Raw genomic sequence first — 12,597 nt, forward strand, 5'->3', positions numbered from 1 at the left:
AAATTTGTTGTTGTATACTTTGATGATATCCTTGTTTACTCAAAAAGCTAGAATGATCATATTTTGCACGTTAAGAAAATTTTGTTTAAACTTATAGAAGAGAAGCTTTATGCCAACTTCAAAAGTGCATTTTTGTCTAGATCAAGTCAACTTCCTAGGGTTCTTAGTTGGAAAGAATGGAGTAAAGTTGATGAAGAAAAGATAAAAGCTATTAGAGAATGGCCAACACCCACCAATGCAAACCGAGATAAGATCTTTTCATGGTTTGGCTAGTTTCTATAGGACATTGATTAAGGATTTCAGTATCATAACATCACCATTGAATGAACTTGTTAAAAAGAATGTGAAATTTGAATGGAAGAAAAAACAAGAGAATGCATTCAATGAACTAAAAGATAAATTAACCAATGCACCTTGACTTGCTTTATCTAACTTTGATAAATCTTTTGAAATTGAATGTGATGCAAGTGGGATAGGCATAGGAGCTGTTTTAACTCATGAAAAAAGGTCAATCATGTTCTTTAGTGAAAAGCTTAATGGAGCACAACTCAACTATCTGACTTATGACAAAGAATTATATGCACTTGTGAGTGCTTTGCAAGTTTGACAACATTATTTGTGGCCAAAAGAGTTTGTTATTCATACGGATCATCAAAGTTTGAAGCACCTCAAAAGCCAAATAAATCTAAATAGGAGACATGCTAAATGGGTGGAATTCATTGAGACATTTTCTTATGTAATCCATTACAAAAAAAAGGGGAAGGATAATGTGGTCGCAGATGCATTATCAAGAAGGTATGCTTTGTTTTCTTCCCTTACTGCAAAAATTCTTGTTTTTAAACACATGATTGAATGGTACAAAGTTGAAAAATCTGAATTTTATGATGTGTATATGCAATGTTTAGAAGGGAAACATGTGCAAGATCATATTGTGTTTGATGATATGCTTTTTAGGAAGGGTAAATTTTGTACTCCTAAGTGTTCTATTCGAGAGTTACTTGTGAAAGGAGGCTCATGGGGGAGGACTTATGGGACATTTTGGGGAATTTAAAACATATAGCATGTTGCGTGAACATTTTTATTGGTTGAAAATGAGAAAAGATGTGAACAAAGTATGCAAGCAATGTTTTAAATATAAGGAGGCTAAGTCTAAGACACAACCACATGATCTTTACACACCTTTAGATGTTCCTAGTGAATCAGGGATTGACAATAGCATGAATTTTGTTATAGGATTACCGAAGACTAAAAGACACCATGATAGCATTTTTGTGGTAGTTGATAGATTTAGTAAGATGGGATACTTCATTCCATATAACAAAGCAGATGATGCTACCAACATAGCTAATCTATTCTTTAGGGAAGTGGTTAGATTGCATGGTATTCCCAAAACATTGTTGGTGATAGGGATCTAAAATTTTTAAGCAATTTTTTTGAAAGTTTTGTGGACAAAATGAGGTCGTTGTGAAATTTGCATACAATAAAGCGATACATTGCACCACTCATTGTTCACCTTTTGAGGTTGTGTATGAATCACCGTTTGATTCATCCACAATACAAGTCATGAGCGATAGCGAAGCCAAGCCGGATAAAGGCGAGCAGCCCAACTAGCAATAGCAAACGGCCTACTTATAGCCTCTTTTTCCCCTGACTGACTCTCTATTCTCTCTTAAAGCTTTACAAGCTCAGAAAATGGAAATGATTCACGTTTTCCTCACCTCAGCTCAAAAGGCAAGGGGAATGAATTCGAGAACTTTATTGACATTGAAAGATATGTGTACCAAACAAGCAATATGTCGATTGATGTACCAGCCAAGCCAGCTCGACCGGGATATTTGATTGGACAGAAGAACAACGGATTGAACAGGAGAGGACAACCTGGAAGGGAAGCCTGACATAGATATTGATTTGAACAAAGGAACTCAAATCAAACCGGTACCAGAAACCAAAGAAGAGATGGAATTCCAGATTGAACAGATGACCGACCTACAATAAGACGCAAATCGAATTCCTAATTCCATTCTCTAAGACGAACTAATGACTCATACAATGAATACAGGCACGCATGAAAGACGAGCGAAAAATGATGAATGATGTTTGCTAATGTGTTTGCTAATGATGCAGCTTCTTCAAGAGCCGAATACATAAAAAAAATTCACAAAGACATAAAAGAAAGAATTGAAAACAAAAATAAAAAAACAAGTCACACGCACAAACCAAGGAAGAAAGAAATTTATTTTTAAATAAGGTGACTAGGTTTGGCTTCATTTACGAAAGAAAAGGTTTCCAAATAAGAGAAAGTCTGAACTTCAACTAAGAGGAGATGGTCCTTTCCAAATACTAGAGGGGATCGATGACAATGCATACAAACTAGATCTAAGAGGTGAGTACAATGTAAGTTCTATATTGAATGTGGCTGATTTGACTCCATTTGATGTAGCGAATGAAGACCTTGATTTGAGGACAAATCTTCCTAAAGAAAGGAAGGATGATATGAATTCAACTACTGACCGTTTGCATGTACCCGAATGACCGATTACAGGAAGCAGGGCTAAGAAGATACAAGAGACCTATATATTGCATCTTCAAATGCTAGCTAATGTACAAGTTGAAACAAAGACTTTTGAGCCCAAAAATCTTTATGGCATTAGCCTATCAAATCAAGAAAATAATGGAGTGACTAACATTGGGAAGTGATTAGAAGACTTTGCCTTTGGTAGTTGAATTTCTAATTAAGACAATTTATGTTTGCCTTATTTTCTTCAATTTGTATTTACAAGCTTTAATTGTTAGTTGTAATTTGTAAGTTTGTAGATGAAATTCATTGTATTTGGGTAATCTTTTTGGCCTATTTAGAGGCGTGTAATATTCATGCTTGAGTATCATTGTTGAATACAAACAAAACCCTTGTGTTTTCTTGATACCTTTTTGGTGTTATTCTGGAGTGAGTCATCTTGGAATCTAAGATTGACCATCATAGATCCAAGTTCGATCTAAGAGTCATTCATCTTCTAACCAGCTCTTGGTTGGAATCAATTCGTTAACTTAGCTTTTTTTGTGAACGTTTACAAGGATTCTAAAATGACCTCTAGCTTTGCAAAATTCAGATTGACCATTATCATTATGCCTCAAGAAATTACAAACCTTAGAAACTTACAAAACTGAGAACGAAGAACAATACAATTCAAACTCTACAACTACCAAAGTATGAAAAATAAACTTACAAAACTGAGAACGAAGAACAATACAATTCAAACTCTAAAGAAAAATTCTAAGTACTACTCAAGAACAAGGGACCAAGGTCCTCAAACTCAGAAATTCAAGAATGCTAAGTAATACTCTAATCATGTCCAAAGTGACCCATGACCTCCCACCAAGCAGTGTTTTCTGAGGCCCAAGTTCCCTCTTCTAGGTGGGATGCCCTGCACCACGTTTCCTTTGCAGGATGTCATGTTTGGCCTCATTTCCCTCACCTAGATGAGATGTCATGCACAATGTTATGGGTACCCAAAGATTTGCAGGATCTCATGTTCATGTATGCACCAATCACGTGACCTTTATGGTTTATCATGAGGAGTAGTCTAGGGCCACGATGGAACAAGAAGAGAGTAAGTTACCTTAGCCAAGAATTAAGAACAACCTAAGACTTCCCATGGTATAGCATGCTCATGACTTAGACTACGCTGCTTGGAACGCATGAAGCCTTAAGCATAGGTATTTAGCCTATGTGATAGGGCAAGCCCTAGATGCAGGATTAGACTACATCACTTGGAAAGTAAGAAGCCTTGAATGTAGGTTTTCATACTATGCCGTTTGGAACACATGAAGCCTTGGGCATAAGTTATCAAACCGTATCAAAGGGAAAGCCTTAAGATAGGGTTCAGACTACGTTGCTTCGAACACATGAAGTCTTGGATGTAGGTTAAGATTGTATCACTTGGAATGCATGAAGCCTTGGACACAGGATTGATAGGTGCATGGCTAGTACCATAAATCCTAGGGGAAGTGTCTTGGGGAAAGAACCAAGAATGGAACAAGAACCCAGAAAATACCAAGAACAAGACAAACATCAAGGACTAGAACATGGACCAAGATCCAAGTTCTAAGGACAAGAACCAAGAACAAAGAACCAAGAACCAAGAACCATAGTACTAAGGCCCTTAGATCAGAACCAAGGTCCTCAAGATAGATCATGATAAGAACCCTAAGTCAAGAACAAGAACTAGAGAGCCTAATTACTTACAACAAGAACAAAAACAAGACAAGATAGAGTGGTACCCTAGCATATCAAGGACACAATTAAGAGTCGACAGTAGGCTACTTACTGAATTTTGTACTCATTCCTTATTCTCCATTTTTTTTAAGGTAATAAAGAGTTGGTTGAGGATGGGAGCGGACTCTGGAGCAAGTGTCATAGACTAACCTCACTCGTCATCCTAATCCTTTTGCTTTAAAATATTTTGTGTTTGTTCCTTATTTTTTGTTTTAAATACGTATGTATGAACCTTATTTTGATATAATGTATATTATGTTTTAAATTCCTTTATTTTATTTCGCGAAAAAATTTACCCATCTTTTTGGAGTCATCGAGTCAACCCAATCTTACAGTAAATGCTATAGAATAGGCCATTGGTGGAAGCATCCACTACTTGTGTATTAGTAATGTTTAGTCAACGGTAGAAAGTCTCCATTTGAATGCAATGGAGTAGTCCATGTGAGGACATTTTCTAATCATCTTCTTGAATCTCTCCCAACCCTTACTTAGTGTCTCAACTTCAAACGGATGAAAAGCAACTACTTAATTTCTAAACCGTGCATTTCTAGTGGATGAGAAGTACTTGATAAAAAAAATTCTCTCCTAAACTATTACAAGAGTCAATTGCTCGTGGGGCTAAGATGTAGCTGGCATCCCTCCAAGAATAAGGGAATAAGCAAAATCTGATTACATCCTTATCCACTAACCATAACATTTATAAAATTCAAGCACTACTATACTTAATCTTTAAAAAAAAATGTTTAGAAAAGTTCTTACCGTTAGTATACGAGTGGAAATCAAAAGATCATATTTTTCTTCAAAGTCAACCTATTGGTCAACAATTTCTTATTTCTTTTATCTTCTTTTTCGTTTGCATTTCCAATACTTTCTTCCTCTCTAAAATTTGTTCTTAAATGTCATTATTTTAAATAAAAAGGGAAAGTTCTCTCACTCCAATTCCGATCATTTTCAAATATAAATACTTTAAAAATTTTATATATTTAGAAGAGAATAAGAAAATTTAATAATATATAATAATAATTTTTTATAATATAAGAAGAAGGAGGAGAGATCTACGAAGATAAAAAGTTTTAAAATATTAATATTTCAAATATGGTATTATTATTAATTTATATATATATTTTTTAAAAAAAATATGTTTTATAATCAAAATTTGGAAATAATATTTTTGAGTTTTATTATAATTATTTAGTCCCCTCTTAGTATTTTTGTTAATACAAATTCCAATACGGAAAGGTAAAGCAAAAGATTCTTTCGTAAAAAGTCTCGCCCATTAATTCATGCTTTTTTAATTCCACTCACTTCTTCTCTTTTTTTTCTTTTCTCACAATTTTATTCAAAATATAATACAATTATTATAATATTTATCAATCTACACAAATATTTCTTCTATATTTTTTTAACCTTCAATACTAGGGTACTACTTCTATTTTAAGTTAAGACAAGACCGACTGATGACGACATTGCAACTCAAGACCACGACACATGCATAGGGTAGTCGTATTTATTTTCTTAGATTTAGGCTAGAATATGATGTTTTTAATTTAAACGTTTATTTATTTTATTTAGTCTTTTTTAAAAGTGTTTTCAAAAGATGTAAGTCCATAAATGTATTTTAATTTATGAAAGTTTAAATGAAGTATTTTTGTCTTTAATGTTCATGATATATACAGAGTAACGACTTTAAATTAAGTAGAAAATTTCGAGTTATTACGTACCGCCGTCAACCTCACGATTTTAAAATGCGTTCATTAGATAGAGATTTTCACAGTTTTATAAACAAGGTATGAGAAGGGAGATTTCACACCTATATTAACCCATAAATTTGGCAAAGAGTATATAGGGCGTAGGGAGGGGCATATGGAGTAAAAATGTCGGAGTTTTGATTCCTTTTGTGTGTAACATTTTTGTGGGTGTTTTAGTCTTTTATGGAATATTGTGTGTGGGTCCCCTGGAAGCGGTGCCTTCCGTATGAGACTGCTCTCGCCCCTACCTAAGGAACCCAACCCCCTTTTTATTTTATTTTATTTTATTTTATTTATTTATTTATTTGCCGTTTTAGCGTCCGTATAAAGCCTGCAAAATTAACCTTTTGTCATCATAATTGCTCAACCTCTTTTGTCTCCCTCCTTTTCTTCATGCAATATCCCTTTTTTCTTTTCATATATATATATATATATATATATATTACAAATTTCGAATATGGTAACCCTATGTTTTAATTATTTTAATTAGGTAAAAAAATCTATAATAATCTTAAGAGTAGAGCAGGATAAAGTTGAATCGTAACTTTATTTTCAGGATGGTCAGGTCGACCTAAGTAAAAAATATTATAAACGGACTCAAAAATTTTACCCAATCCAATTTTTATGATTTGGGTTGGATGGGAGAGTTTGGTATTAATGATTGAATGTAATGTGTAAAGTATAATGGATATGAATTGGGAGCATAAATGGAAGAAAAATAGGAAGGAATGGGAATCCATGAGGCAAGAGGGAATTTTGAGGGGAAATAAAAATAAATAAATAAAATAAATGTGAGGAGTCAGAGATAGGTTTGGTGGTGTGTGTGGACCATGAAGCTGATCAGAACAGAGCAGCCTTCACACTTCCCATGCATTCCTCTGCGCTTCGTCTCCCAACCCCCCCCTACTTTTACCAAAATACCCCTACCTACTCAACCTTTCCAATTCCTCCTCCCCTATCCATTTTTATTTCTAATTAAATGTTTAAAATTAAGTAAATAGATATTTTACAAACTAGCATTTTATGGGGTTTCGAATAATGTGTCAGTGAAGAGTCTGAGCCCAGATGAGGGTGGACCTGAGGTAGTGTGCTAGTAAAGTCTCGTTTTAAAATGATGTGAATTATGATGCTGGGCCTTGAATGAGGTAAATTATGAGACCTCACATCAGTTGGAAAAGAGAACGGACATTTTTTTTAGAAGGGTGTGAAAATCTCTTCTTAACCGACAATGAAATTACCAAGTAGGAAGGGATAAATGATTTATAAGATAGATAAATTATTAACGGTAAAAAAAAATTAAAATTAAGGACAATATTATTTTTAGAAATGTTAAAATATTGTGTGGTTAAATTGTCTATTCTTTTGACTTTTTGTGAGATCAACCTTTTTTTCCTTTTAACTCCACTCAGTGTCCTCAGTATTCTCCACATATCTTTTTTTTTTTGAAAAAGAAAAAAAAAAAAAAAAAAAAAAACAAAAGAGTGATGAACAAAGGGTTATGCAAACCCACTCTAAATACAAAGGTGAAATTCTAGAAGAATAAATTCAATTCTTTTCCACAAAGTTTAGTTCGTAGAAATAAAATTCTAACCATTTTTGTTCGTGCGTATTGGGTTAAGTTTAATTAAAACACTTTTTTGGATTCAACTTCGGATATAATTTTTTTCAATATAAACAATACTTATTACATAATTAGCCTAAAAATTATCTGAATTATTCCGTTTAACAAAATCATATAACAACCTAACTCATAGAATTTTTATTCATTATAACTCAGCTTAACCCAAATAAATTTATATCGAATCAAAAGCATACCGTCTGAAAACTTACATCGGATTGGAGGAAGAGAACGAAATATTCTTTATAAGGTTGTGGAAATGTCTCTCTAACATACGTGTTTTAAAATCACGAGGACAGAGACGATTAGGAAACGAGTATATATTTGTTATTTTACAAATTTGGGAATTCAAAATGGTAATTATTGAAAAGAGGAAACGAGTGATAATTCGGTTTTTATTAAATAAATAAAATGAAAAGTTAAGGGTTTGAATATTTCACAAATTAGGAGTCCAATAAACAATCAAACCCCATTCCCAAGCAACGGATATATTTTGGCATTTCTTGTAAGTTGGAAGCCACCACTGGTTTTTCCATTAAGCTTTCTGAAACCCTCACTATATAAACCTTTCTCACCGCCATCAATGGAGGACATGGCCGGGACTGCTAACACTTTCTCTCCATAGTTCCTCATTTTCTCTGTTTTTTTTCTTCTTTTCTTTTCGTTTTCCAGAGAAGAGAATGCTGAACTTCAACAACAACCTTCTCTGTTCCTTCTTCTTCTCCTTCTTCTTCCTTCTGGGTCTTACAAGTAAGCTTCCTTTCACTTCACGTCTTGGGTGTTCTTTCTTCTTCTCATTTACTCTTCTCCCATGGCAGCTGCAGGTCAAGAATCCATTCAATTTCTAAAGCTGTATGACAAGATTTCTTCAGGGGTTTCCCCACCAATCTCTGCCTCTCAGCTCCCGATTGCTGTTTCTGTCACTGATGCTGAGCTTCCAGAGGTCTCATCCAGTGTTTTAATGGCGGAAACTTGGCTCAGAGCCTTCGTTCTGGCTCACTACCCTGCCACTAGTATCACTACCATTGTTGTGGGTAACAGTTCTTTATGCAATCAGGACACCAACCATTTACATTCCGTGTTGCTTTCTTTGAAGAATTTGTTTTATTCTCTCACGAGATGGGGTTTGGAGAATCAAATCAAAGTTTCAACTCTCTTCCCTGAAGATTGCTTCCACTCAAACCCTCACAATATGCTTAATCTTGTGACTGAGTTCATCAAAACTACGAACTCTACATTCACTCTCAAATTACCTCAAAATGTAATTTCTCTTCATGAAACACAGAGCTTCGTCTCCACTCGAATGGCCAAATTTGGGATTCTAAAGCTCAACAAAGTGAATTTAATAACCAGAGTTTCGAAACAGAGGAACCCATTTAGCAGAAAGCTGTTTTCATTCATGGAACTCAACGAATACGAATATTTCTTTACATCAGAGCCCCCATTACCATCAGACCTCGCCACACCCCCGAATCCACCAGAGTCTCAAATCGCATCTCCGCCGCATTGGGGTTTTGCTGCCGCTCCAGAATCGCCGCCGTTCGTGGTTCCAGCGAGTCCACCGTTGAGTTTTGTCCTGCCTCCGTGTAATCCAGACCAAAACGTCGGTGCGCCATTTCCACAAACAGGTGGTGTGCAGAAGCAGTGGTGTGTGGCGAAACCGAGCGTTCCGGCGGAGATTCTGCAACAGGCGATGGATTATGCTTGTGGCCAAGGCGGCGCTGACTGCCGAGAGATATCGGCGGACGGTGACTGCTTTCATCCGGATACCTTGGTGGCACATGCCTCTTATGCGTTTAATAGCTACTGGCAAAAGAACAAGCGAAGTGGAGGAACTTGCAGCTTTGGAGGCACTGCCATGATCATAAGCTCAGACCCAAGTAAGAATTTCTGGGATTATTTCTATTCTGATTTCTCTTTGGTCTCTCGATTGATTCGAATTTTGATGAACTGATTACTGTTGTGTTGTTTGTAGGTTTTCATCACTGCCGGTTTGTTCTCAGCTAAAATTTTTCTGTACCCGTTTTTAGTTTGTTTTTATTATGTTTGTTTTTGTTCATCATGTTTCTTTGAATAATACTTTATAGTTTGAACTTTGAAGTGACTTCAGAGATTGGCCTTCTGGTTTTGGTAGTTCTGTCTCTTTTTTATTCTTTTATTATTATTATAATTTTTTTTTCTTTCTAAAAAGCAATTTAATTAGTTTAAACAATTATTAAGTTAATAGGAAGGTACGAGTTAGAACTGTTTAGCTCGTAGGTTATAGACTTTAGTAACTAGGGTTGGAACCAAATTTTATATTTGATTGTTGAGTTTGTTTATGTGAGATCCCACATTGATTGAGGAGAATATAATATTTTTTTATAAGGGTATGAAAACCACTCACAAGTAGACACCTTTTAAAAACATTAAGGAGAAACTCAAAGATCACAATATCTACGAGTGGTGGGCTTGGACGTGAAAAATGCTTCATATTATCACTTTCATGGGACAAAGTAAAATTAGACGCTATAGTAAATTTCATCCTTTTTATCACAACTACGTTAATCGATAGAACCGAAAGAGGAAACGAGAGAGTGAGGGAGCGAAAAAAAACGAGCAAAGGGAACGAGAGTAAGAAAGAAAAAGGAGGTAAGAGCGAGAGAACACCGAACCGAAAAATTGAAAAAAAGGTAAGAAAATGGACTTTTGGATTGTGCGTTTTTAGGGGACCAAAAGCGGTAGAAGTCACCTCCTCTCACCATCTTCCTAAACATTTTAAATTTAGTGATTATTCTTTTATAGTTGAGATAACTATAACATGAAAAATGTAACGGGATTCTTTTTAAGTGAGCTTTTATGTAAATACTATTCATTTTCAAATGATGAATTGACTGAGGGTCAACTAGTTTTCGAGACCATTCAGCCTCCCCCAAGGCCTAGACAAGTTACGTCATGAGCTAAAAGTTCTACATTGAAAGATGATTAGTGCTTTAAACCAATCAACCCTATTGATATGATATAAAAAATATTCTAACACCAAATAATATGAGAACTCTAGTGAATTGGAATTATGGACTCTTTTAGCATGTAAACTCGTGATTCTAAATCACTAATACTCACAAATCTATTTGAATTCAACCTTAAGAATTAGGTTAGACATGGATTATTCTAATGAAAAATCTCGAGACAATGAACAAGTTCTTTGTCTCGAACAAGATAGATAATCAATCGTACTTCATTTTTTTTTTTTTTTTTTTTGCATGAAAATCAAGATATGAATGGATTGAGTTTGTGACCATTCATATCATTCATTTCCACTTTTGATGATTCGTCTCGAATCCAAATTGATAGTTTGTAAAGTAGTTTTAAAGTCGTGAAATTAAACCGTAATAGTTTTAATGGACTTCTCTTCCGATCTCCCTTGTAAAGAAACTTTATGGTCGTGAGATGTCAACCACTCGTCTCTTCTTGACTTTCATCTGTTTGGCAAAGAATGTTGGTACTTCCAATTCAAAGGTACATGTAGTTCTTGACCATCAATAGATTTGAGGCCAACATTTATCCTTGCAACTTGTTAAAGGCATATTCTTGTTTTTCTTATCTCATTTTGTTCTCTATATAAAGTACCATTACCTTATTTTTCTCTCATCTATATTTGTGCACTTTTTAGTTATGTTTTGTAATGTCCCAATGTCCCTTATTTAAAATCCAAATTCTAGCACCTATGTGCCCTGACATTCTCCTGCGTTCCCTACAACATAGTCACGTGTTTTCATTTCTCATAATAAAGACTATCTCCACATATTAACATGAGTTCTTTCAACATGTTTTGCCCTCACTCACATGCATTCTAGGAAAATTCTCAAGAATTGAAGATCATTTCACATAGAATTGTTTCATGTGAAGCCACGCTCAACTTTGAAGTTCCTATGATTGAGCCACTGAAAATGAAAATGATAAGACAACCCTAATCCTCAGCACAATGATCCAAGCTTTTAGCAAGAACTTTTGAATCAAAAAAATTAACACGTCCGTATTTGGATCAACCGAGAGATAAAGTTAGAATTAGATTACTCTTAAGATCGAAGATCTAGAAGCAAGAATTGAACCTTATTTTAAATTGAGTCATTCCATAATTGAACTTGATCAATGCTTAATTGAATGATTCAGATGCAATCTACCACAAGAATTGCATGAAACTTAGAAATGACAAAGATGATGCTCAGATTTCTAACCGGAATGTCTAAGTTGATAGATCATTTTCATTCATCACAAATCTCACTTTTACATAATAATTTTAATTGGTGGGTATTTAATCTTATCCCCTTAAATCTCCACAAAAGACTCAAACTAACACCTTTTTATCCATTACAAAATTAAAAACAATAAATAAGTTTTCTAAAAACTCATGTAAGGATGTTTGCAATTTCATCCACTACTCCAACCGTGCAAATATTCACTTCTGAAGCTTCAAATGGTTCTTTCTCAATCGAATTAGCTTGTAACACATGAAATGATGGTTGAATCGAGTCTATCAAATTTTGTAGATGAAAAATGAATGCTGGTTGAATCTTCTTAGCCTTGCACTGTGTAATAGGTCCAGTTGGAATATTTGGAACACCGTGATTCTTGTTAGAAGGTGCACCTTATTGGTATAGGTAGTAGCTTTCAATTCTTTTAAACTTTTCTTAACCATCCTATCTTTAGAATAACTCTCACTCGAATGTGGTCCTAGTTCATTCATGTACTTTTTCTTTACTTGAGTGTCACATGTTTCTATTACATTTGTTTGTGTCTCGTACCTATTGTTTTTCAATGCACACAGTTTTACTATGTAACTTTGTGATATAATGTACAAGCAATTTTATCACAAAATGTTAGTCTCAAGTTCTACAACATCTATTAACACATGCTTCAAAAAAAAAAAAAAAAAAAAAAAAAAAAAAAAAAAAAAAAAAAAAAAAAAAAAAAAAAAA

At 34.4% G+C, this 12,597-nt stretch overlaps 1 protein-coding gene across 1 annotated transcript; it reads left to right on the plus strand.

Annotated features, from left to right (window-relative positions):
• The first annotated feature begins 8,206 nt into the window (after positions 1–8,206).
• On the plus strand, positions 8,207–9,760 carry LOC111484177 (glucan endo-1,3-beta-glucosidase). Its single transcript, XM_023130660.1, has 3 exons — positions 8,207–8,389; positions 8,458–9,519; positions 9,615–9,760. The coding sequence occupies exons 1-3, from the start codon at positions 8,320–8,322 to the stop codon at positions 9,644–9,646; spliced, it is 1,164 nt and encodes a 387-aa protein (XP_022986428.1). The 5' UTR covers positions 8,207–8,319; the 3' UTR covers positions 9,647–9,760.
• The last annotated feature ends 2,837 nt before the right edge of the window (positions 9,761–12,597 follow it).

Source organism: Cucurbita maxima, unplaced genomic scaffold, assembly GCF_002738345.1.
Source record: "Cucurbita maxima cultivar Rimu unplaced genomic scaffold, Cmax_1.0 Cma_Scf00009, whole genome shotgun sequence".
NCBI classification, from domain to species: Eukaryota; Viridiplantae; Streptophyta; class Magnoliopsida; order Cucurbitales; family Cucurbitaceae; genus Cucurbita; species Cucurbita maxima.

Excerpts from the sequence above, each read along its gene's own strand:
- LOC111484177 (XM_023130660.1), top strand. The coding sequence starts at position 8,320 with ATGCTGAACTTCAACAACAACCTTCTCTGTTCCTTCTTCTTCTCCTTC. Across the intron at positions 8,390-8,457 it reads CTTCCTTCTGGGTCTTACAA|CTGCAGGTCAAGAATCCATT; the intron begins GTAAGCTTCCTT and ends CTCCCATGGCAG. Across the intron at positions 9,520-9,614 it reads GATCATAAGCTCAGACCCAA|GTTTTCATCACTGCCGGTTT; the intron begins GTAAGAATTTCT and ends TGTTGTTTGTAG.